General features: G+C 40.4%; 1 protein-coding gene across 8 annotated transcripts in view; it reads left to right on the top strand.

Moving 5' to 3' along the window:
- RBM33 (RNA binding motif protein 33) overlaps window positions 1-26782 on the top strand; it is a 97592-nt gene that overhangs the window by 55823 nt on the left and 14987 nt on the right. For 2 of the 8 annotated variants that reach the window (XM_056483671.1, XM_056483674.1), the window contains exons 11-16: window positions 1029-1188; window positions 2072-2403; window positions 2892-3131; window positions 3900-4187; window positions 11827-12465; window positions 25251-25454. In XM_056483671.1, coding sequence (XP_056339646.1) covers window positions 1029-1188; window positions 2072-2403; window positions 2892-3131; window positions 3900-4187; window positions 11827-12465; window positions 25251-25454 — 1863 coding nt within the window. Of the gene's footprint in view, window positions 1-1028; window positions 1189-2071; window positions 2404-2891; window positions 3132-3899; window positions 4188-11826; window positions 12466-16590; window positions 17110-25250; window positions 25455-26782 lie in introns of those variants that run through there. The other 6 variants (XM_056483675.1, XM_056483672.1, XM_056483679.1 and 3 more) reach the window with 3 other exon arrangements.

The following is a 26782-nucleotide window of genomic DNA, read 5'->3' as shown; positions in this document are numbered from 1 at the left end:
GCAACGCAAGAGATAAAAGATAAGCTGCTGCAGCTTAGTTGTTTGGCCCTTTCCTGATGATGATACTTCAGTCTAGTAGGGAGTTTTTGGTCTGCAGTCTGTTTTGAAAAGCTTGTCTTGAGCAATACAAGTTTTAACCTTCAAGGTGAGCATCACATGTAGATCCCATCACTGATTTCACAATCTTTATTAAGAGGAAAGCAAGGATGTTCACAGATTACTTTCATTACCTACTTAATTTACTCAATAAGGAAGTGGTTGAGAATATCATTTATGCGAAGCAAAGCTTTCTCTGTATATCAGAGGTTGCCAATGTATTTTGTCAACTTTTGATATTAAAAAAAATTCTGGTGTGAATTACTCAATTAAGTGTGTCTTCTGCAGAGTTCAGCTTTTGTAATAGCATACTGCTTCCTGCAATATGCAAGGCATTAAGAAAAGAAAAAAATCCAATGCCTTACTGGAGGAAAGAAGATTGTATACTATTATAATGCTTCAAATGCTAAACTGTGAATAGACAGAAATGTTACTCTCCTCTTAATTCTTTTAGAAAGATGATTTCTTCAATTTTCTGGATGCCATAAATGGTCTGTCTTCCCCCACCCTTTTTTTTTTTTTTTTTGTAAAGCTGCTCCCTTCTGTAGCTTACAATGTGCTAAATTGATGATGAAGAATAGTACGGTTTATGAAGATAAATGTCAGGAATGTCTTCTAAAGTAGACATTCAGATTTTTTTGGATTAATGGGAAAGAAGGTCAATAATTGCATGGATTTCAATAAGCTTGAGAAGAAATGGCGTTCCTGTGGTGCTAGTGATTATTAAACATTGTGAATTCATTTCAAGATACTGTACTGGGGTTTAATATATCTTCCATTGTGAAGGAATGACTCAGTGAGGGCTGTCAGTTTGTACAGGTGATAGGAGATAATTCATGCAGCAATTGTATTTTTAAGAGAAAAAAGTTATAGCAGACAATACGTAAGTTTCTGTATGGTAGCCTTAATTTGAATTCTGCCTTATGAAACAGGGCCCTCCAGACTTCCAGCAGCACGCGCCTGGACCAGTTCCGACCAACTTCTCCCAAGCCCCGAGGCTGCCAATCCAGGACCAGTGGAGAGGGCCACCCCCACCCCCTCCACCACTCCCTCCTCCACCTCCTCAGGACAGAGATCCTTTCTTCTTAGCAGGTGAGCATTTCAATCCCATTACCAGTTAGTTAACACCCACCTTTTTAGAGTGACTCTGCACTGTGACTGTGTTTCCCACAACTTGCAAGTGTTCAGAGGAAACCTGAAGGCTGGAAGATCCCATTTGATCTAGACAGGCTGGTAGATGCCAGAAATTCTAGTTGTCTAGTATACTTTTTACTTCTTTTGATGTGCATTTTTACCTTTTTTTAAAAACGTCTTCACCTGTAGCTACCATGATATTTAGATACAAAAATAATTAACATCTAAGTGATTGTTGGGATGAAGTTGTTGCATTTTGTTATATTGTGGATAACAAGCTCTCCATACACTTGGGTTTCCTCTTGTAACTCTTTAAACCTCCTGGACTGTGTGTAAGAAATTTGTTAAGGTTAGATGAAATGGTACAGCCTAGCAAACAAAAGAGAGGGCAAGTGCATGTTTATATTTTACCATATATGTGTAATGTGTGTATATATATAATACTTTGCAGGTATTTACACATGTACAATATATAAAAATGTGCTAAATACCTGGTCAACAAATGGTGCCAATGCTTTATGAGTCTTCTGTGGTTTTAATCGCTGAAATCCTTCATTGATTTTATTAAAGTAGAGTTTCCAAAAGGTATTGCTGATTCCAGCAAAGTACCAGTTGTGCTGGTCTTTCAAGGAAGGATCAATTCCTTTTATACACAAGTGACAGGAGCAAGAGAAGGATAGCCTTGGGGGTAGGTAGCTCTTATAATTAAAACATCCCATACAGTTTTGCGTTCTGCAAATTTCAGGGCTACTTTCTGAAACAGACTAGATAGCGCTTTGTTTCCAAAACATGTTTGTGTCCCGGGGAGGTTGTCATTTAATCAATTCTCTGGTTCCCACAGATCCGAGGTTCCCAGGTCATCCCTTGTTCGAGCAGCGCAGCCCCCCGCCGCCTCCGCCTCCCCCGCTCCTGAACAGCGCCCACCCCGTTCCTACGCAGAGCCCGCTGCCCTTCAGCCCGCCCGGGCCCGCCTTTAGCCAGCAGGGCCAGCAGCCCGTGTACCCCCGGGAGCGGCCGGTGCGGCCCAGCATGCAGCCGCAGGGCCCGGTGGGGATCCTGCACTTCAACCAGCCGGGCTCTGCGGCCCCGCGGCCCTTCATCCCCCCGCGGCAGCAGTTCCTGCAGGCGCCGGGACAGCCCTTCCTGTCCCCGCACACGCAGCCCAGCATGCAGGTACGGGCCGGGCAGGGTGAGCCGGAGCCATCGGCACAGCAGGGCCGCCGGCATGGTCCTGTGCTGCTGCTGTGCTGGGAGAGACAGATGGATCTTCTCCCTGCTGCAGTGGCGCTCGGTGCCGGTGTCGCCGGTGTCGTGCCGGGCCCTGGCCCGGGGCCGCGCGGGGCGGCAGCGCCCTCTGCCGGCACTGGGCTCCGGCTGGGCGGGGAGCGGGGCAGCGCTTTGGGGATGTGCAGAAAGCCAGATAGCGTCATTAGAAAACGGTGTACAGGACAGGAACCCTTGATTTCGGCTTGGTTTTACTTGAACTGTTGCCTTACTGTGCAACGAACTTACACTGCTTCTCTTGGTCTATTTTTTCCTCTGTATGATTTTAGTTCAGCATGGTTCATAGCTGCTTACAGTTCTAAGGTCTTGGGAGGCTGGAGTGGCTTTTTGGGAGTTTGTTACCTTGAAACTAAAGTATTTTGTTTTTTCATGTGAAGGGTCCCATGCATCCTCCATTACAGCCTCAGCCACAACCTCAGCCTCAGCAGCACCATCACCAGCAGCCTCAGCAGCATCATCACCAGCAGCAGCAGCAGCATCACCATCTCCAAGGGCCCCCGCAGCCCTTGATGCCCATGAACCAGCCACAGTTCAGGCCTCACATGCAACCCACACAGCAGCAGCCAAATAACAGGATGCAGTGTCAGCCACGACAGGGTCCAATGAAGCCAAGGCATGTAAGTACCATGTATATCAGTGTCCTGCATGACTAGCAGGCATGTAAGCATAGGTTTCAAAACTCACCAACGTGGATTTTCACTTCTATTTATTCCCTTCCTGCTCTTTCCCCTACTTTTACCATTTCTTGCTCATTTTCTGCCTCGATCATTTTATAATCTGCATTGAAAAATACCATGGGTATATTTCTTTTCTCCTCCCGTCTTCAGTGTTGTTTTTGATTTGGGTCCAATAGAAGATGTTGCAGTTGCCCAAGCAGTAGCAGTGAAGGGGTTATGAAAGATAGATTTGCTTTATAAGGCTTTAAAACTGCTGGTAGTCTGATTGTTTGGGAGCCCAGTTCTGTGACACTTTTGATTTGAAGGCCTATCTGTTGATCAGTGTTCTGGTCCAGATAATACCTTTTCTGTCTTGTGAGTTTCCTCCAATGCAGCATATTCTGCTGCTTGGTAGGTTGGGTAGCACAACAGCCTGAAGCAGTGCTCAAGAAAATATAACTATAGTTTAGCATAATTGCTTCAATTAGGAAAGGAAATGACACAGTGAATCCAATTTCTGAGAATGGTGTTAAACAAGTGAATTTAAGTCTTTAAAATGTTATTAAAATGTTCTCATTTCTGTATTTTTTTTCCTGACATTAAAAATATTTTGCCTCTTAACAAAGCTTGTTTCCCCAAACTGAACTAAATCAGGAAGATATGAAACCAAAACCACTTCAGCCTGGTTTGTGGTGGAAGTCAGCAGTTTCTTTCCTTTCTGCTTCTCAGAGTACCCCATCACAGAACATTGTCAAGCGTTCGAATCAGCAGCTGCAGTCGAGCGCTGCCAGGAACAGCAACCTGCGCGAGCTGCCCATCGCCCCGTCCCACGCCATGGACATGAGCAGCAGCCGGCGCAGCTCCGCCCCGGCTGCTCAGGTCAAACCCATCACCAGCACCGTGCCTGCCACCAGGTCTGCCACTGCTGCTGCCAACTCCCAGGGAAGGCCTGAGATGAAAGCTAAACCAATCACTCCAGTGGGCCAGGCAAAGTCAGAAGGAAAATCTGAACCAGAGGTAAGGGATTTTTTTTTTTTTTTCTTAAACAAAAGACCAAAAAAACAAACAACAAGAAACAAAGTTCCCACCTTTAAAAAACTTTTCTGGTTTGATTTATGAACTGAAAGCATGCTTAATAAATTATTCACCAGATATTTTTTGGTGCCACTAGAGGCCTCCCTTCTGAATTGCACTTTTCTCTTCTGTTGCAACAGCAGAAATAGTCTCCATTGACATAAAAGGTCTGGAAGGTTTGAAAGGCTATGGTGAATTTGTTTTGCAGGAGGAATTGTCATTTCTACCAGGAAAAGGCAGATTTTGAGTAAAGTTGTTTAGTGATACAAGTCTCTGAAATACTCTTTTTCCCTATTTTTATCTTTGGGAATTATAATTTATTTTCAGGTGATTGTATTCTACAAAGAAAGTCTCTTCTTTGTCATTTTCTGTGATGTTGTATGGCTCAAAGGAAAAAAGAAGGCTATTTGGAGAGCTGTTTTCTTCATGCTGTTTTCCTTTAGGCTGTTTAGTCTCTACTAGGCCTTGAGCATTCATGCAGGAGATCATAGCTGTGCTGTCCGTGGCACTTCTTGCTTTTGAAAATCTCTTTTTTATGAAACCTTTTCATGTAAGGGTAAAGAGGAGATGCTTTTAAGCTTTCTGTTTTGGAGAAAGTGATGCTGTTTGCTCTGCTGGTATGCCGCACAATTGAAAAAATCAGATGCCAGTGTTTTCAGCTCCACTGGATCGTGTCATGTGAACAGATGAGCATTTCCCAGCACAGATCTCCTGGAAGCTAGAGAAGACTCTCCATGAGCTCTGTTACTTTGAGAGATAGGGTAGGAATGGACTGATGGTGTTCTTTATCCTGAGCATGATGGCTACATGCACCCTGTGTGCTTTGTCAGGCTATTCTGTGAAGAACTGTAAATCTTTATAGTTACAGTTAACCATGAATCTTGTCTCAAGAACCAGCTTTTCTTCAACAGCAGTTGAGAGCTTTAATTGTGATAATGGTGTCTTCCTTTTGAGCTGCTCATGATTAGTTTTTCATCTCGTTCTTGAATTAGGGATGGTCATAACTAATTTTCACAAATGAGGCACAAAAGAAACCCAAAGCTGTCAGTGTTTGACCTCCTGTGCACTTGCTTTTCAATGCAAATGAAAAAAATTAATCCTTTCTTTAGCTTTCAATTTTCACCTTTTTTGGAAAAAATATTTAAGTAATCTCTTTCCTCTCAATTCAGTCTTTTAGAACAATCTCAGTCACAGAAAATACAGTGCCTCTTAGAGAAGCCTTGTGTTTCAGACAATTAGTAAGGTAAGACTTGAAAAATCAGCCACAGGCCTCCCCATCTAAAACATCTTGAAGTTATTCTGTAGTGTAGTCATATGAAAATTAAGGCAGTAGTTCTGAAGTACCTCTGGCAGTATTTAGAAAAAGAAAAAAATATTGTAATTTTTTTTTTTTTAATTAAATGAATTAGAAACCTAAGCAAACAACCCCAAAGCAGTCATCTTGTTGTCTCCATTTTACATTTTAAACATACTCTAGCCTTTGGTTATCAAACCAACTAATCTAACCTGTGAGAATTCTTGGTGTATTACATATAAAGCTTTCTTTTTATTTCTCTGTCAAAACTCATTGAAAAAATTTGAATACCTGTTTCATGCAAGTTTTTGCTAAGCAGGATAAAAAACCAGGGTTGTCTTGGTAAAAATGAATTCTCCTAGTAAAAGCCTTGTAGATAAATTTGGCAAGCACTAGGAGAGTGTAACTGTGCACACAGAACCTTCTCCTTCCAAAGCACACCTGGAACAGAGCCTGGTGCTGCAAACAGTGTAATAGCAGTTGTCCCATTTCTGCTGTGCCTCTGCAGTGGTCTTGTTCACTGCTGCTGCTTGTCACTCTTACAGATGGGAATGCTGCACTAAAAATGTTCATTTACAAGCATTTAATAATATTCTTCACTGTTTTTGTAACATAGGTTATTACGTATCTCTCTTTAGGCAGATTGTAATGTTTTGCAGACTTTTTTGTGTTTTTCTTGTAATTAGCTGACTTCATCCTGTCTTTTGCTTTTGATGACAGTGAGAAAGAGTTAAGTTCTGTCACCTTTTCTAGCTGTGTGGCACATAACTGAATTGGGCAGGTTATTTTGCAAGTGTCTTCAACTGGAAAATTAAGACTTTTCTTTGCATCTTTCTTCCTAAAGAGTCAGTGGCTGTATTTATGAGTAGCCTATCATTCAGGAAGCACCAAAAAAAAAAAAAAAATAGAAGTATTGGCTGTCAGAGGTTTTGCTCACCCTAAATATAGATATTTGAAAGGTTTGCAACATGAGCGACTAGAAGATTAAAAACTGTATATTAATGGAATGCTTGTGCTCCTGTGAGGCTGCGAAATACTGGCCTTAAATGCCTGTTCAGAATAGCTTTTACTCCCCAGGATTTAAATTGTATATCCTCAGTCTGAAACATCATTTTGTCATTGAAATAGCAAAGTCTGGATGATGTGGGCCTAATTCTGCTCCTGTTGAAGTCAGCTTAGGATAAGAGGAATTAAGGCAGTATTAAGCATTTTTGAGTTTAAAGAAGAGGGAGAATGGAGAAAGATGATGTGTCTTTAGGAGAAATGGATATTTGAGCTCAGAACAAGAGGGAAATTAGTAGAGCATTGCATAAGTCATTGGTGTTCTGATATTAGTACTTTCATTGGGAATAATGTCCTTGATGTACTGAAAGAACACCTTCATATTCCATTCTTCCAAATCCAGGAAATTGTGAATTTAAGTTGTTGGATGTTTTGTTGCTGTCTTTTCTAACAACGCTTGCAATACGGAAAATAGTTGCTGCATTAAATTACTAGTTCAAATGTATCTGAATATTTTAATCTTTTTGGAAATGAACTACCTGAAAAATTGTAAATGTTTAAACTAGAATTTTCTCCAGTTTAAATATTTTTGTAATGATGTCTCCTGTCTTGTGCTTAGAAGAGTGTTATCACAGTTTTTGTTTCCAGTTGGAAATTAGCAAGAGGCCATTGTGCTTCTTGAAGTAATTTGTAACCTTACTCTTCATTCTCTCCCTGTTGTCCAAAATGTACAGCACCTCTGTTCTGTAGGGTGTCTCATATCTTCCTAGGTTCAGGAGCTGGTGTTATTAACAATATGAAGTGTGTATACATAGGTACCCTTTAATTCACGTATCTTGTGGGTTTGAACACAAAAAGCCAAATTATGCAATTTGGATCTGGCTGCACCTTTTGCAAACAGTTGCCATGTATTTTTAGACAGATTATTCTAGCCTCTTATGTTTTTAGTGTTACAGCTTAAAAAAATAAAGACAAGTCTGCTGGATAGATTTGTGTTTATGCCACAGATGAAACCATTTTGATTGCTCTGTTCTTGCATGCATTTTACTGAGACACGTACGTGATCCTGGTTGCATGATTGCTTTTTTGTTCTTTGGGAGCCAACCAGAACATTAATGGTGTCTGTTTCTTATGACTATGCATGTAGTTCTGATAGTTGGCAGTTAATCCTGCTGACCTCTGAAAAGGCATAGATTTGTTTTTAATTCACTACATGAAAAGCAAGCTGCTGGTACTAGGACTTAAATTGCAGTAGAAAGTTTAATTCCTTGATTCAGAGCATGTCCTTGGTGTCTTTTCCTGAGTCAACAGTGCCATTCTAGGTTCCCCATAAGAAGGATGTGGGACTGCTGCTTCCTTCTCTTGCTGGTGCTCTTCTGCTAGATTCAGGAAAGCAGCCTGTAATGTTTTCTTTTGATGTTTTCCATCAAAACAGCCTTGGACCTTAAGGCAGAAGAACCTACAGCTAAGGCTCAGTCTTCCTTCAAACCCCAGTGAAATGCATTGTGTTAAAGCTGTTCAAAGATGGATGAGAATTTCCACTTAAAAAAAAAAGGCAAAGAAAACAAACTCAAAACCTGGCAGAAAAAAGCCCCCCCCACAAAACCAAGTGCATGTCTGGCCTTTTGTACTCTGCAGCCTCCTGTAGAAGGAGGAACCATATACATGAACAATGTACCATTTCTTTATGTTGTGAAGTTTTCTACCTAAAACATGTGAAGCTTAATAGTTTATCTAGGGTGTGGTTAGCTAGAAAACCGCTCGGAAGATCACGCGGTGTACGAGGAGTTAGGGCCCCTCCCTCTCCACAGCGTTAGCCGATCACAGTCGGCATGGTAGAGTGACGTAAGCACCTGTCGGGTACTTAAGCCGGTGCCCGTCAATCAATAAACGCACTTTGCCATCCACCATATTGGTGTAGTGTGCAATTTGTCGTGGCCAGTTTGTAGTTTCGCCGCGGTCTCCCTCCGGACCAGGTCGCCCTTGCTTTGCGTCACCAACGCGAAGCAACATAGTGGTGCCGAAACCCCCGGGACACCACACGGGCGCCGAACCCCGTCCGCAACACTAGGGAAAAGGCTGTTCCATTTTTTTCTGCTTTTTCACCTACAGACAATGTTGCTTCCAGACACAGATGTGAAAATTATACTGGTTTGAACTTCGAAGGATGTGTACTTTCTCCCAGTTGATTCTGTAGGCAAAATGCTTGCTTGCCTTGCCTTTCTCCCCTTTTCCTTGGCAATATTATTACTTGTTGGAGAAGTCTGTACTGAGTTTACTGAACTAATGGGATGGAAATCATTAGCAATAGGCATTGTGTTCTGTGTTCATCTTGACCCTGTCTTGCCTGTTCCATATGCTGAATGTCCTTGTGACACACTATAGCTCATTTATATGCTGTACATCACATATATACCCCCACTCTTGAGGATGGTATATATAAGGTGCTCTTAAAGCTGAGGAGGAGGGATTTGACTGCCCATTTTCATCATCAGTCTGTACTGTTAGACCACTGTACAACTGATGTCGTACAAACATGATTTCTAGTGGAGATACTTCTGTTAACCATCACAGGACCTTTATATTACCTTCCTCTAGCTGCAAGGGTTTTTGTTTAGAATTTAACTGTATTGGTAACTTGCTTTTGAAGGATATAGGTCTACCTCTAGCCTGTTAACAGACTGATCTGCAGTTGTCATATAACTGTCTTGATGCTTGATTTTAACCTTTAAGAAGGGATTAGCTTCCTAGGATCATTACTAATTTCCTGAGTTAAGTTCCAGAAAGGAAAGGAAGGTTTCAGATTGTTTGAGATTAAGTTGCCTGAATATTCTACTAAGTATTCTTCAGACTTCATGTGTGTTGGTAATAGAGTTTGTCAGTCATCTTTCTGTGTGTTATTCTGGCATAGTTGGAATCAGTGTATCTGTCCAAGGGCTGTTGCAGGGATGTATTAGTCAGAGTCTCTTGGGATGTTCATTCCTTGTCTGCTGGCAGGACTCATTTGAGTGTGCTGCAAAGTGTAACCTTTGAGTTGGTGTTCTGAGCCTACCACATCGTGATCTGCATCTCTCAAGCCCTTCAGAACCTGTTAGGTGAAAAAATGAGCAAATCCCTCATAATGAAGGGCACTGGTAGAAATGATGGTCTCCTGAAGACTCATGCTGCAGTGTTCTGATAGAACATAAGGGCAAAAAAAATTACAGGGCTGCCTCCAAAAGTAAACTTGGTATTGGCTCATGGCATACATCAGGCTTGTTTAGATAAATTGTAGAATACTGTGATCTAAGCCCAAGCAGGTGAATAAACTAATACATTAAGTGAAACAAGTTTTCACTCTGACCAATTGTAGTAATTGTGATAGTGTCTCTGAAAACGACTGAAAATTTTATTAATTGCATCAGGATCTGCATAAAAGCACATCTTCCTCCTAGCCAGAGCATACATGTTTTCTCATCTTTTGCAAGCTATTTTTAATTGTCTTAATCTTTCTCTGTATTTTTTAAGGGTCATATTCTATATTTTTTGCTACAGTCCAGCATCTCCAGTTGTCAGTACAAGATGAAATATTTGGGCTTCGTCCTGTAAAAGTATGTTTCTGTGCCATCTATCAACACAGAGCTCTAATTTAGTTGTCACCGTGATTATTAATCACCACCATTATTTTCCATGAAGTATAGATGTGCATCTCAGTAGATGTAGCGTTCTCATGCAAAGAACTGTGTTAGACCTCATCCATAAACTACAACTCATACTTCAAAAATAAATAAAAATTGTAAAAATGCAATTTGGTTAGTCTTATTTAGCCTTTGTTTAGATTTCTGATTAGATACTAATTAGGTGCTTGTAATTGGACTTCTAATCTGAGACAATGAGCTGGTGTTTGGTAACTGTGAGAATAATTCCTGTCAATACCTGCTCAGGGAGGAAGCAACTACAGCTGAAGGAAACAAGCATCCAGGATTTGTGCATCTGGCTGCTGTGAGTGCAAGTCTGACTCTGCTGGGCTTTCACATCCATGAGCCAGCATTATGGCTGAATCTGTTCTGGTGGATGTTTTCTTGGGTTGGGGAGGATTCTGGATTAAAAGCACTTGAATATTAAAAAAAAACCTTCAAGTCACACATTTGGGTCACTTATGTTCAAAAAATGGCAGTTGTGTCAAAAACAGTTTGCACTCAGTTGCTGCAAGATACGTAAAGGTTCATCATGGATTCCCAGTTTTTGAGAAATATTTTAACACTCTTAATTCATTAATTTACCAGCATGCAAAGTATCGATACTTGAAGAGGCTGTGTTAGGAATGATTAATACATTTTGAGTAGAATGTTGTGCTCATTGCCATTTGTAAGCATTCTCTGCAAGTCTTAATATTTCAAATGGGTAAAAAGAGAGAAATAATAAAGTATGCTTCCTAATTTTGAAAAATATGTGATTTTATTGCAAGAGCCATTTAATTTCTTTTCCAGGATGATGAGAATCTGCATTTTCTTGACTCTTGTCCATTTTTATACAGCTTTTCATAAGAACCTGTTCTGCCAGAGTTGAAGAATCTTTAGAAAGGTTATTTGATGGTGTGTAGTACTTTCAGAGGGGCCCAGGGCTGGAATATTAAAGGCATTCTCTATATACCATTAATATTCCAACACTGCGTTTGGCAACATTTTGATTCTGAAGAGAGTGCATGAGTTCAAGGTCAGAGAGATTGACTTGTGCTGTTCATTATAACCAATTATTGTGTGACAAATGAGTTTGAGATCAGGCTTAAAATTCTGTGAGAAAAATCAATAGTTCTAATCAGGGCCTTTCAGGTCATTTACCACCCTACCTTTTGTTACTTTGTCAGAAAAGAGCAAGATAAAACCTGTGTGACAGTGGGTTGCCTCTGTATTGTTACCTTCTGTTTGAAACATATTTTGATATCTTGAATTATATTAATAGTTTAATTGGTTTTGGAAACTTTTAAATTAGTACCAATTTGTAAAACTTTTTTTATTATTTTTATTTTTTAGTATTCTGACCAGATTTCTCAAGTGGTATTAAAGCTTTTCTGTCTAGGAAGTGGTATATCAAGGCCTAAAACAGATTTGGGCTGTTTGTCTGTAATGAATAGCAAATAAACCTTAGCAGCACGTACCCTCCACTAATAGCCTCGCCTTGGTATCAGGGAAAATTCAAAAAGCTCTTCAGAGTTACAGCTTTACATCTGAAGCAATTTCATGCTTTTTTGACCCAGCTGGGCATCTGTTTAGAATTTTGTAAATTCATTTGTTTTTTCCTTTGTAGTATCCAGACGAAGATGAAGAAACGCGGTTGTATCGTTTGAAGATAGAGGAGCAGAAGCGGCTGAGAGAGGAGATCCTGAAGCAGAAGGAGCTGAGACGGCAGCAGCAGGCTGGGGCCAGGAAGAGAGAGTTGCTGGAGAGACTTGCACAGCAGCAGCAGCAGCAGCAGCCTTGCTCCCAGCAGTCCTACATGCAGCACGAGGAGGACTCCTCGGAGTTCCCCACCAACGGCAGCCCCTACATACCCCACTCCGGCCTGCAGACCCGGCACAACGTGAAAAACAGACTCCTTGTTAGAAAGCAAGACGCGGTAGTTGCCAACATCCACCCCAAACCCACAGACTTCCCCCAGGGCGCAGGGGACGGGCCGTACCAAGGACAGCAGATGAAGCCAGTGAAGCAGCTGAGGCAGACCAGAACAGTTCCTGCCAGTCAGCCTCAGGCAGCACAGAAAGCGTTGCAGAGCAAACCTGCTGCAGCGGCGCTGCCCACGGCCGCCGCGGCTCGAGTGGCCTCCGTCCCCGCGCGGCCCCAGGAGCAGAAGCCGGGCGTGAAAAGGACTGTGATGCAGCGGACAAACAGTGCTAGTGATGGGCCCCATGGCGGCAGCAAAGTCAGGGTCATTAAGTTGTCAGGAGGGGTAAGTTTACAAGGCTCATCTCATCTGTGTGTCTCCTCGTGGTTTGTTTCTGTGTGTTTGGCTCTGTGTAATCCCAAAATAAAAAATGGGCCTGAGCTGGTGAGGGAAGTAAGAGGTTTAGCCTGCCTAATAGTCTATATATTATATTTTCAGAACTGTAATTTCTTAGCAGTTATTAAACAGTTAGTTTTTCCTGTAATGCTATACTGCCAGGCAGTTACCAAAGAAATCATATTGAAATGCTCCTTTCTTTTAAGTTGTAACTTGGAGTCTGAAATCTAAAAGACTGCTCAATTGAGCTCCTTTTGCTTAGGGTTGATAGGTCTGATAATTTCTGAGAGAAAAGAATTTAGGTGACTGTATTAATTAAGGTTTCGTTAGAAAGGACCTGCTTATTTGGTAAGTGAGGCCACCTAATTCAGTTGTGTGCAGATGTTGATATTAACATGGTTTCTACTCAGGGGAAGATGGTTTTTACTTTCTTGGGAAGCAGGTTATGAAACTAATGTAAGCACTATGTTGCAGGGGAATGTTTTCTGTTAGAGGCTGGGTTTAAAACGTTGCCATTTCACTTCTGCATCTAAATGAGATTTTCTTATCTCTTGATGAGGAGTCTTTTATCTGCAGTGTGTCCCTTGAGCACTGGTGTGGAGGACTCAGGATTGTCTTGAGGACAGTGTACCTATTTAAAATCTGGGGTTTTAGTGAGAAAGTGTCTCGACCAAATTTCTTTTGTCTTAATGAAAATTTGTTAGGGCTCTAAAGAAACTTAAGATGAGGGGACATAGAGATCATGTTGTTGGTGATTGAAGTCTATCCTTGGATTTATGCTGAAGAGGAGAGAATGATGTGATGTAACAGCACATCAGAGGTGTTTTTCTGGAAGAATGCTTTAAAATTATTTGGGGAATTTAACAGGAGAAACAAAACAGTGTGTAACAGGGACTGGACAAGGCTTTGGAGACTAGGCTTTACTCTGTAAAAATGGGGGAGGAAATCGAAATGCCAGTGTCTTAACTACTTTTTATTAATGTTTTTCTACAGTTCATAAAACTTAATTGCACTCAGAACTGTGAATTGTGTAATGAGTGTATGGTCTTTCCAAATACTAGTACAGGGCATTATTGACTACATAGACATCTTGCACATCAGGTTGTTGTCAGTTCTAATTCCTCAGACATGGTGACTTAAGTACAGAAGAATAAAGTACTGGAAGCTGAAAGAAATTAATTCTGTTGAGCTAAAAATATTTATATATAAGTATGTCTGCAGGAATCCCAGTGGCCTGCAAGAGGTATGACAGGTTTGTGATTCATGCATAATTGAATAAAGCAGTCATGCACAACTTTTATTATGTGGTGAAACAAAACAATGCCAGTCACAACTTAGAGTTCCTCTTAACAAATAGTTATCAGTGCCCACAGCAGCATTCACAATGAAATAGTTTTTATCACAGTGCTCTATCGCAGAAGACCATGAATGATTTGTTTCAGATAAGTCTGATGGTAAGCAAGAGCAATTAGCTTAATTAAATGCATATGTAACTCCTCTTTCATTGTGTACAAAAGCAGATTTATTTTGGCCTCCTTAACTCCCAGATATTGAGGTTTCAGGAAGGTGAAGCAGGTTTTTACATGTAGCCTTTGTCACTGTTGTCATGTTGGCATGGACTTCTTAAGTTTCCTTCCAGCTGTGGGAGACTGAAAGAGAGCATTGCAGTTAGGTGTTAACACTGATCAAGATAGTGTATCAATTTTTAGTCAGTCAATGAGAAACTGAATCTGTGAGTGTATTTCTTTGACTGTAGAAGGAGAAAAATTCAAATTGAGCAGCAGGGCAGACAATTTTGTAGTCCATTTTTAAGAGGATTTAAAAGAAGAGTTAAAATGTGCTTGGACTCCAAATACTATCACAATTGGAGATCACATAGTTTCCACTGCTTTAGTCCTGCTACATGCTTTGTTTTTTTTACTATAACTTTCGCCTGAGCACTGAATGCAAAACAGAAGCCAGATCTCATATTCCCTAGCAGGAATTTTTCTCCTTAGCAGGTAATGGTGCTTCCTTGTACTCCCTGCCTTTGGTTAAAGGGTTGCTGGTATCTCTTACCTGTGTGCACTGTCTCAGTCCTGCAGCTAAACATCCCTGCCCTTGCTCTCTCTCTGTAATTACTTGTACTCATTTCCTGTCTTGGCTTCTTTTCTGCAGAGATGTTTTGAATAAGTTGTTGAATAATTTGTATAAGTGAGATGACTCATGATTAGACAAAATGCAGGTTGTCATTTGAAGCTTACTGGGTTTGAGTGAAGACCTGTCAAGTGTCTCTGTTGCAGCTGTGCACAGCACCATTGGGGAGCTCTCAGCTGAAGGAGCAGCTCGAGTCTAGAGCTGTACTAACTCCCTAGACCAAGCTGGCCTAAACCAGAAACTAGTAACAAGGACTGTTACTAATTCAGTAGGGCCAGCTGTAGAAGCAGGATTCAGTGGTTTGGTGTTGCTGATGGTGTATTTTGTGTAACAGCTAAGCAGTGTGGTGTGTTGGTGAGAACTGTGGAGTACAGATACTGTCAGAAGAGAATGGCTTCTTTTCTTGAGGGCAGTGTCTCTACCAGGCTGAGCATTTGTCTGTTTGTGTTGCTGGGCACAGTAGTGCTACTGAAGATCTCTGACCTGCAGGTGGAAAAACCCCTTGGGTCCTTAGGAAGATAAAATGGTCTTGCATCTCCTTCCACAATATTCTTTTGTGAGAAGATTTTACTTTTGGAATTTTAAGAATTACCATGTAAATTCCAGTAATACTTTAACTTGTTCAGTTTTCCTGATGCATAAGATGCCCTAATTTATGACTTCTCATTCTTCAGGAAAATGAAAGTAGAAAATGATTCAGCAATTCCAGTATGTCAGACTAAGTCTGTGTATCAAGGTGACACATTAGGTACTGTCAGTAATGATTTTGTCTGTTGATGCTTTTTTATTTTTTTAAATAAATCCCACCCTTCACCTCCCCCCCCAATACTGATTTGCCTATCCCTTTCTAATATACATGTAATATATGCAGGAATGCCAGTAAAGTGAATAGTTTTCCATTTTAATTGCTCCTTTAAATGTTATGTTCCTGGAAAATTAGGCAGGGTTTAGCACATGGACTTGAAATTTTCTTGTTGCTGGTTTGGTTTTGGATTGAGTTTTTTGGGGGAAGGGGGTTGGTTTTGGGGGACTTGGGTTTTTTTTTTGTTGCTTTGTTTTTGGTTTTGTTCTTGGTTTTATTTTTTCTGAGGAGCCCAGATATCTTTTGATGGATCCAGTGTGCTTTGTTTTTATGGCATTTCCTCAGAACTGTCCTTTTCAGATACAAGAGCTCAGTGTATTCACTGAGAATTCATACTTGTAAATTTTACTAATAAAGCATCTCAGACTTGCTGAACTTGCTGAGGAGCCTGAAGTCAATCCTAAAGTTAGTTGTAAGTATAAAGTCAATGAGAATGTAGGAAAGAAACACCTTAATAAATCACTTCAAAATGTGATCATAAAATTACAGAAAATAAGGTGTCTTGAAGGTGGGGATGAACTCTGTAGTACTCCTGACAGATTTGTCCAGCCTTTTTCTGAGATCTCATTATTGAAGATTTCCTGGGTCATCTATATCAAGTGTGTACATTTACGAGAATTTTTTCAGTGACAAAATCATATTTTCTTGCTGTAATTTTGAATTTCTGACTATTAGTATTATACTTGAAGGGAAATGGGAAAGAATTTCTCTCTTTGTGCCTGTCTTTTTAAAGATATCTTAACTGTTTCTGAGCTCTAATATCTTTCATTCTCTCTTGATGAGTCATGTTTTCTAATACCTTGGCTATTTGTGGTGCTCTTTTGGCTCTCTGTCATCAATCTGTTAAGAGTTCTAGTACCAAATGCAGTTGAGTTCCTTAAGTCAATATATTGAGAGTTGTTTTAGTCCTGGAAGAACAGGTTTGTACCAGCTATAACCTTAGATATCTTAAGATCATATAAAATATGTGCTGAACATGTTTTCTATTTAGTTGGTGGTTCTGTGGTAAATTACAATATCTTAAAATCTCTGTATCATTGTCATCTTATGTTGTTGTTGAATGATTTTTCTCTTAGCCAGAAAATGTCCTGCCATGCTCAGAGAGCTGTGTGTCTGTCCCAAAGACCTGAAAATGCTGGTTCTTATGCTGCACCAAGAACACACCAATCTTTGTCTCTGTGGAAGGCTGCACAATGAGGGTTTTTTCATAAATACATATATAGATAAAAATACATTAAAATCTTGGTGTTCCCTGTTGCATTACAAGCAGTAGTTTATAAGTGATCCTAATTCCTGAAATACTTCATACGAAAAGCTTGAAAAAAGGGCTGGCAAGTTCTTCTGTTTGAAAAGCCTGTCACAAAAAAAAGTTATTGGATTGCAAAAACAAGATGAAAATGGAAGATGGACAACTTCAACCGTATTTCAAGCAACTGGGAAGTGTGAAATGGAGTTCTAAATAAGGAAAAAAATATGATGATTGAGATGATTCTTGTTTGATAATGTAATATTATCAACCAACTTTGTTAAATGTTTGTACATGTTTCTACTTGCATGTATGTGTTCAAGATTAATTAAAAATATTTGACTTGAAAGTTCTTTAGTGCCTTTCATCTGAATATGTCAGGAATTGCAAACACTAAGAACTGTGGCATTTGTATGGGAAGTTCATGAGGGAGCCCTTTCCCCAATCCTTGACCAAGGAACTCTTGCCCTGTAGGGTCCTATAAGTTTTTAAGAAAGGGGAGAATGGCTTTGGTGTTTGTGTGTATCCCACGGTTTGAAGGAGGCATGGACAGTGCCCACTAGGAGTGGCTGAGGAGCTGCAGGAGCCCTTTTTGAGTGCCCAGGTACCATGGCAAAATGGGCAAGACCTCTGAAGCAGCATTAATGTAAATGCTGTTGAAGAAAGACTCTGCGTGCCGCAACCTGCAAGATTTCACTCTGGAAATATTTCACAAATGGATATTAGTTTCTTAATTGTGAGAAACTGTTGAAGTGTGTCCAGGGGAGGCCAAAAAGTTGGTAACAGGGACTGGAGCACCTCCCCTCAAAAGACAGGCTGAGAAGGCTGGGGCTGTACTTCCTGGAGAAGAGAAGGCTCCAAGGAGACCTTATAGAACCTTCCCAAAGGGGCTGCAAGAGAGCTGAAGAGGGACTTCTTACCAGGGCATGGATAGGACAAGGGGACTTCACACTGAAGAAGGGTGTATTTACATTGGATATTGGGAAGAAGTTTTTTCCTGTGAGCCCGATGAGAAACTGGAGCAGGTTGCCCAGAGAAGCTGTGGATGCCCCATTCTGGAAGTGTTGAAGGCCAGATTGGATGGGGCTTTGAGCAGCCTGGTCTAGGGGAAGGTGTCCCTACCCATGGCAGGAACAATGAGTACTAGACTGTGTCCTCCCAGACCTCCAGTGAGGATGGTCCCTATAGGGACAGACTGTTTCATGGACTGAGGCCAAGAGGTGGGTTGTGCTGTACTCTTTAGGGCATATTTGATTACTGGGAAAAGGAAATAAAGGGGCATGTGTGGGCACACTTAGCGAGTGAGAATTAAAGTGACAGCCAAACCAGACACAGGTAATTCATTTTATGGGCTTCTCATAAAATGCATGAAAAGAGAATGAGATATTTACTTTAATTGAATCTGAGTTTGCTATGGACAACTTAGATCTAGAACTGCAGTAAAGTATTTTCTATTGCAGACTGCAGAACAGGTTTCTCCTTTTCCTCAGGAGACTTTTAAATTGTATGTTGAAGAAGAGTGCAGCTTGCTCCTGAACACCCAGAAAGCACAGCCGTTTGTTGCTTGTCACTCTTGTTAAGTCTCAAAGGACAGTTTCTCTGCCATCATAAATGTTACAGTGCAGAATTTGTATTTGTGGGATGTTGGTGTTACACTGTATCTTGGAGCCCTGTTTCCTGATAAAGACAGCTGTGACACCACTAAAGTGCTTTACAAAGAGAAAGAATCAGATTTCATATGAAAATGCAGCCTGTTTACTTGGGAGGTTAGCTTGAAGAGTTGTACAGTTTAACATTTTGAGAAGTCATATCCCTCTGTTGAAAAGTTGGACCAGTTGGAATAGGCCTTTAGTGCACAGGTTTGGCTCTTGAGTCAGGAATGTTTGTGGTGGGAGGGAGTGGGGGTTGTCTTAATAAAGACTGACCAGGAGCTTTGGGCAGGACACAAGAGGGATTTAACTTGCCAGTAGTTTTAAGCTTCAAGGAACATGAACTAGAAAGGCCAGACACAGCACGAGAAGGGAAGTTCTAGCTGTACAGGTTCCTGGTATCCAGTACTGCCTTTCTGTGCTATAACTGGTGTCCAGCTGGGAAATGCTCCTCCAGGAGCTCTGGGCCATCACAAGTTTTTCTGGGCCATCACAAGTATCACTGATGTTTTCCAGCCAGAGCTGTTTCTCTGGGTCTTTGTCTGCATGTCCAGGCTTTGTGCAAAATTCCCTGTACAAAACTAATCTGACTGGCAGCTGAAAAGCAAACCAGGAAACTTTGCTTAAAACATTGTTTATATGTGGTATATATCTTACAGGCAACACAAAAATGAAGGTGTTTCTGGGACTATTAGACATGTCTATTCCGGAACCTTGATTTTGCTGTAGGTTTGACATATAGTTTTTATTATTTTTTTTTCATAATGAGTGGGTGGTTACTAAAAACCATGTGGTTGTGATTCAGCGTGATTTAAGCTGTGCTTTTGTCACTCCCAGTGAAACTTCATGCAGCATGGGTATGGCTGGGACTCTCTTTGGTCAGTCCTTTTCCATGCCTTAGTTCTCCTTTGAGGCAGATGAGGAGATACTTCAGTTAGGAGTTGTGTTAGTACGTGGGATTAAATGGAATTAGGGGTTTCTTCTGTAAGACCTGTTCTTCTTGCTGTTCTGACTTTTCATACCCCATTAGGCACAGAAGATACTCATCACATCATGGCTCACTGATGCGAAGGGAACTATTTCTGCATTTTATTTATTTATTTATTACTGGGTCTGGGTGCTCTGGCTTGGGTTAAGTTCGGCCTATACAAAAATTTTAGGCTTGGAAAAATAACCCCTAAATCACTAACCAGCATCAGAAATCTTTTTTTCTCTGGTGTGAGCTGGGAATGATTTGGCTCTTTCACCACTTTTGTAGTCTGATGTAACTTACTGCCGTGTGTACTTTGAGTCAAAACTAGCCCATTAATATGCCTTAAACCAGTTGTTAATGATGAGTTGTCTATTGATAGAGTGGCATTTTCTAGCCTGATGGGAGAGCAGTTTTAACTACTGCAGTTCTTAAAAAAAAACAAAAACCAAAAGAACCTTTTAAAGGTCCTAGAAGGCCTGGAAAAAAAAAGGTCTCCAGGTGTTTCTCATTGGCATTTGACAGATTGAAAACAGATCGTCAACTGTTCAGAAACAGTTCTTGGTCATGTCACTCGGTTGTGGGATATTTGGCAAGTGATTAGGCTTCCTATTCCCAGGGCCCCAGTCTGTCAGCCAGCTGTATCAAAGTGGTAAAGCATTTGGAGCACCAGGCAAAGAGAAATAGCTCATTACTAGGGGTTTGCTTTTAATACATGTTCCTGATAACTGCATTGAAAAAATACTCCTATATATTAGATGAAAGTCACTGTTCTGTGTGGTTTTTGCTTTGCATTTCTTTCTCCTTGTTAGGTGGGGATCACAGCTGTCTTTGTAGATGTCTGTCTCTTCTGCCAAGGTCTGTTACAGTATCAATTTAAATACAAGTTTACCTGTGAAAACCTATATAGCTCATGAATAGTCATTTCTCTTGTCCTGAAAGTAAAGATGAATTTAATAACTGAAAGGATGTTTTTCTTCCCCAATTACTGTGATACTTCAAAGGTACTAATTTCTAGAAATATTGACTTACACAGCTAACAGATGAGAGGTTTCTCCTTTCTTACCAGAAATCAATCACAGTACAGTTTTGCACTGAGATTTCCCTACAAGATTTAAGTCTTCATCGTGCTACAGAGAATTTGAGTTGCAATGCATCTCAGAAAAGCTGACAGCATTTTGCTTCTCGGTGTTATTTTTACACAAATCAACCAGAGTTTATTTATTCCCTTATCCGGCATGCGCATCCCTTTGCTATTGGACAATTTTGAATTAGCTTTACAAAGATTACATGGATAGACCCAGCATTGTGGTAGTTAATAGAAACCTGTGCAGTGAGGTCTGTGGGCTGCAAGATCACTAACAGTGCCAATGACAGTGAAGTATGGCCTTATCGAAAGGAGAATTCATAAGAGGCTGCCCTGGGACACCGCACCACTGTCCTTCTGTGTATCCTGACAATGTTATCTGTCCTCTCAGTACGGAGTATCAAATGTCTGTCACGAGTACAGAAATTAATTTAATGTCACCTGAAGACATGCAATTAATCTTTTAGAGGTTTTCATAATACCTTTACAGAAAGAGTTGCCAGTTTGGCGGATTTGGATTTTGGGGTTTAGCAGAAGATAAGGAAAATTAATTTTTCATCAGGGTTAATACAAGCTAGCAGGGCCACAAAGGCTGAGAAAAATGGTTTGGGAATTTGTCAAGTGTTGTCACTCTAGAATAATGCTGCTTAACGTCTGATAGGTGTAATCAAGAGTTGAGATTTCTATAGAAGGGGATTAATCAATTTGCTCACTACAGAATGCAAGTTGGTGATACCATTCCTTCATGGGGTTTAAGAATGAAAATAAGATTTGATCTGTCAAATTGCAAGCAGCTCTGACAGTATCAATAGGCATTTTTATCAGTACATTTTAAAGCATTTGTTATAAATAAATTTGTCCTGGTAATGTTGGTGGCAAATAAACTTCATCTTCATCATAAAACTGTTGTAATGATTATGACAGAGGGCTCCAGCTTGCTAAATTCAAGCAGTCCTTCATCAAATTCTGCTTTTAGAAGATTTGTGATCTCCTGTTTGACAGAATTCTTTCTATGTTGCTCAAAACACAACACTGACTATATATAGATCTGTATAGTGAAAGGCTGATGAAAAACAGCCTTGATAGGTATCAGTGAATTGGTTCTAAAAGTCATGGCCATTGAAAGGCATCAGTTCTTTTTGTTAGTCTAGTTTCAGGTCAAACTGTAGATTCTTCCAGAGCAGAGGTTTGAAAAACATTCACCATGTAAATCGAATCCTTTTACCTCAATCTTTTGAGCTTTGTTTATATACACACAGTATTTGAAATTAACCTGTTTTGGCACTCACAATATTTCAGTACTTGAAATTTGAAAGAAACTTTTTATACTTTCCCCTCAACAGAACTCCTGCAACTTAAATAAAGGCATTTTCATTACTCCAGCTTTAATTGAGTAATAGAAAAGTTTCTTTTAGGAGAACTCTTTCCTGGCTAGATCTTAGGAATGCAGACCCTTTGTAAAAACCGGAAATTTGGAGCTCGAAACTCTGGATGATTTATAATATTGAAATTAGGGAGTAGACAGTAAGAGGAAAACATTCTTTCTTCATTGATTTACAGACAAAGAATGAACATTCATTTTCTGCACAGGACTTTAGAGGAAATTTGAAGTATAAAATCAGAGCTTGTATCATTCAGTCCCACATCTCTGTGGTCGACTAAGGTGTTCTACCCGGTCAGCATTTTGTACATCAAATTATGTTAGACACGCTATGATGATGAATGAATAAAAAATTTAATGCAGCCCTATTGTAAAGTACTCTTGGAAAGAAAATTTTGAAATGGAAAGGCTGAAAATTTTAATACCTCCCTCTGTTGCTGGATATTTAAATCTGGGGAGGGCAGTGATGTACACTGATGAAAAATAACAATACAGAAATTGTTTTTAGGAAGAGCAAAAGTTGATTCAAGATGAGCTAGACCTGAGATGTTTTAAGTAGAAGAGATGTTAGCAATTTAGCTTCTGTGGTTTAGATGTCATTTGGGGTAGCTACTGCAGTAGCTTCAGTGGACTTACCTGCTTGCCTGTAATTTGCTGTGTGTTTTGATGCCAGTTCGTTGTACAGCTCACAAGGGATCATCAGGAGTCAGCGCATGTACAGTCATCTTTACAACTGTATGTCCTTCCCTCCCAAGTGTCAGTGTTTTCCTGTGAGCATGTGACCTGTCAGTAACGTTCTGAGGTTTTGTAGCTTTAAGTTCAGAAGTTAAAAAGCTCTTTTCAGGTGTTTTACTTGACTTGGTTCTTAATTGTACCTTGAAAAGCCACTCATTGTTCTCTTGTTTAGAAGTTTAAAGAATGATGGTGGTGGTGAGAGTAATTTGCTGCTACATAGGTTGTTCATTTTGGCTGGAACAGTGTTTGTCCTTGCACTGTCATGTCTTTAACCAGTGAAAAAGGGATTGCTGCTAAAATGCTTCTTCTGTGTTGTTTTGCTTGTTGGCATATGTCACTTAGCAATCATGTTTGGTTTTTAGTTCTTAAGAAAACAGCCAGGTTTTATCTTCAGTTGAAGCCAGGCTGCCTGGAACAGGAACAAATGCCTTGCTGACTTGCTCAGCTCTGTTAGGCCTGGAGCACTGTGTCACTGACTCACAGACCTCTCTTGAGAAGCAGTGCTGCAGTTTTGTCTCTGCTTCCCCTCTTCGAGACATCTCAAAACCAGTAAATGTTCAGAGCAGTAATGTAAAACAAGGGATTGATCCAATTGCCTTTCCTTCTTTTCGCAGGAGCAAGCAAAGCTTGTTCCATATCCTTTCTTCATTGTTTCTGTAGGTTTTCTTATTTCTGAAATGGTTCAATTCATTAAAAAGTTCAGAGCTTTCCACCTTTTGAGACTCTGGCAGAAGCATCTTGGTAGCAGCAAGGACCCATGGTGGCATTTGAGACCACAGCAGGGAACAAACTGTCAGATTTTTCATCAGTGCAAACCAATGTTGTGTGCTAATGCCTTTGACTCTGTTTCAGTTCTCTGTTCAGTTTATACAGTTTTATTTGGTGATAATTGAGCTTGGTAGTTAAATATTGGGTGGTTGTTGGCCATCCTAGACTTTTATGTGAAATGGTTATTTGCTTTTGAAGTTTCAGTAATGAGCATGTTGGATGTGTTTTGTACCTGAGGGCTTTGCTCTCAGATGCTCTTCCGATGTGCTGAGATCGTTTTTTGGTTTGGAAAGAAATGGTTACAAATATTTATGGTTCTCACAGCAGGCATTTAGCAGAGATTAGATTTTAACTCCCAGTTATTGCATTTAAATTCCTCCTAGAATTTTTTTGTTCCTTTTAGTTTCATCATCTTCTAGCTGCTGTAGGGTTGAATGAAAGAAATTATCTGATCAAGGAATAGAGCTTATGGTGGTGCTGATATCAGAATTAATACTAAAATGAGGATTTAATTCTGTTAAGGTTTTGTGCATATGTTTCAGTTTTTCAGGAGTTCTCTTGCTTTTATATTTTTGAATACAAATTAAAGAGAAACTGAATGGAAAGCTTTATAATTTCTCACTAATTGTTGCTCTCAAAGGTTTATATACAAAACTTTCAGTGAAGACTTGGTGCCATTCAGTTCAGTAGAGGAAAAAACGTGTTTGTGATTAGAGGTGGAAAAGACAGATTCAGATTTCTATTGCTTTGCCATTTTGGACACTGTGGACAAATGCAATGATGAGCTTTAGGATAATATTCCCTGTGGCAGATTGTGCTTTTGAGCTGTAGTACGAGGAGGTTTGAAGCTCATTTATCATGAGATTTAAGGACTTGGGTTCTTTAGAAGTTATGGCCTGCATATACTTTAAAATGTGGAGGCCTTGATTTAGAGATGTAAATAGTGAACTCCTGAACTTGCAAATATGAGACTGACCTACTTGCCACAGACTATTTCCTATCAAATCTTCACTGAGGCTTAGTAACCAGTCCTCAATAGGTGTTTCTTTTGCTTTTCTTTAATGTAGAGAGGTACTAGTTTGTATTCTCCATGAAAATAATCTTACTGTTAGACCATAAGTCTGTTCAAGAATCACCTATTTGTGGAAAGAAAAATCTGAAGTGTTTGGGTGGACGCAGTGGAAGGGAATAATTTCTCTCTCAGTGCTTTAAGCTTGTGGTTTTACTGTGCCTGATTGCACCAAGAGATGTAAGGGCAAGAGTTGCCTTGGAGAGAGAGACACTGAGATGGTGTTTCACTGTGTTTATGATAACAAACACATATAATAAGAGCTTTGTAAGGCAAACAAAAAAAAAACACCTTGAGGAGCTGTTCCAAGTACAGTGTCTGAGGAAGGGGGCTGGGATAGAAGTTGGCAGAATGCGTATGCATTTCAAAATAAATACCAGTTTTTAGCTAAAGAGAGGTTGGAGGTTTAAAGATGAACAGAGCATTTGCCTGGTTATTCCAGCCTCTGCAGTTCTTTGCTCCTCCTTTTGCAATGTGTCTGTCTCTCTTTGTATTAAAAAAAAGAAAAGAACAATAATAAAAAAATAACATACACCATGGTTCACATGTAACCTGGAAGGAAGAATGATTTGGAAAGAGGAGTGAAAACATCTTGTTCCTTTGTATATGAGAAGACATGATTGGCCATTATAATTATAATAAAGCCTGAACAAAGTCAACTGTTCTTCAGGTAGCACGGATTTATTTTAGGCTGAGGTGCAATTTCCAGCAGTTTGCTTTAGCAGGCAGAGCCCTGGACGCTCTGAGCGAGCTGGAATGTGGCAGGAGTCTGCTCAGGGCGAGGGTATGCAGTGCCTGGTCACTGAGCCGCTGTTGTGTTGTTGATTTCAGCAGGGGGGAGAGGATGCTGGCTTTTTTCACCCAGAGGGCCAACCCCAGCGGCCTCAGCAACCCCCGGAGCCGAAACAGCAGCCAGTGCGGAAGGTCACATTGACAAAGGGAATGCAGCAGCACCAACAGCAGCAGCAGGCACAGATCCATTCACCAGCTCCTCAAGGAGTCAAAAACATCCAGGGAATCCATCAACCTAAAAAGGTGATTTTTAGATGCATATTGCTGCTAGAAGTTTCACTGTCTAGCGTGTTACTCTATTAATAACCAGCATTCTGTTTGTCAATTGCTAGCGCAGGGCTGCATGACCCAGGAGATGCATAATTGCATATAAAGCTTTTAATCTGGAGAGACTTGTTTGTACCCAGCACAGACTGGCAGTGCCTGCAGGTTGCTTCATTTGCTGACGTTCTGGCCAGCTCAGCACTCCCTGGGGAAGTGCATGTGTCCCGAGACAGCTACTGGAGGGGATGGTAACCAACGTGTTTTCTGGCTTAAAAGCCAAGTGGTTTTTTGAAGTTGTGTTTAAGATTTTATTTTAGTTGTTTCCTGCATATGTAGGAGCACACAGCAACTTTTTCAGGATGCTCTTTGCTGGATCCCCAAAGCTGGTATCACTCAGAACAGTTGGTGATCTTGTAACTTGATTTTTGCACTCATCATGCACTGGTAGGAGGCAGGGAAGGGTCAGGGTGGCAGTGGCATGTGCCTTCTCAGCATTTGCAAGCTGGCACAGTCCTTGAAACTAACTGGCATTTTGGCTTTTAAGTTAGTTGTTGGTTTTGAACTGTTGGCCATAATCTTCCTACTTCACATATGGATAAAGTTTAGTTGCTGATGTTGAAGGGTATGAAAAGTTATTGCCCATCGTGGGCTTTCCAAGTAGGCATCAGGAAACTGTTGAATGTTGACTCAGTGTTAAGTGTTAACTCTGTTTAATGTTTTGTTACTCTGTTTCATTGTTATTTTCACACTCTCTGACTGTTCAACATTTAATTTGCAATACATAAATCCATGCATTTCCTGCTCCAGAGTACAGGAGAGAGGAATGAAAAATGTTACTTTAACATTATTTAGCCTTACGTAAATAAAACTCGGTTCTGGTAACAGATCAAGAGTTGGTAGCAGTAGGGATTGAAAGTGCTTGAAGCACTTTGCTCATCTTGTGAGTACATTAAATTTAACTATGGGTTAAGAATAGATAAAGGAGAGGGATCACCTGTTGGGTCTTTTGTCCAGACTCAAAATGTGGGAGCTGAGCACATGCTGCTGATGTGATCAGTGTTGAAAACCAGGCTGTCTGTTTTTGCAGATCTGAGATCTTCCACTGCTTGATTGATCAATTTGTGCTAGAGCTGAGGCTTCTAGGATGAATAAAGTATATATGTCAGTATATAACTTGTTATGCTGCTAAAAGAGGTTTGTATAAGCAGTGGATGAATATGTTAATAAATGGCCTTTCCAATCAGCAAACAGCAACAAGCTGTTTTAAATCAACGTATACTTTAATCAAGTCTTCAAGTAAATAGCCA

This window comes from Oenanthe melanoleuca, chromosome 2 (assembly GCF_029582105.1).
Source record: "Oenanthe melanoleuca isolate GR-GAL-2019-014 chromosome 2, OMel1.0, whole genome shotgun sequence".
NCBI lineage: Eukaryota > Metazoa > Chordata > Aves > Passeriformes > Muscicapidae > Oenanthe > Oenanthe melanoleuca.
The sequence above is the reverse complement of the archived record's forward strand: the minus strand, read 5'-3'. Positions and strand labels throughout refer to the sequence as shown.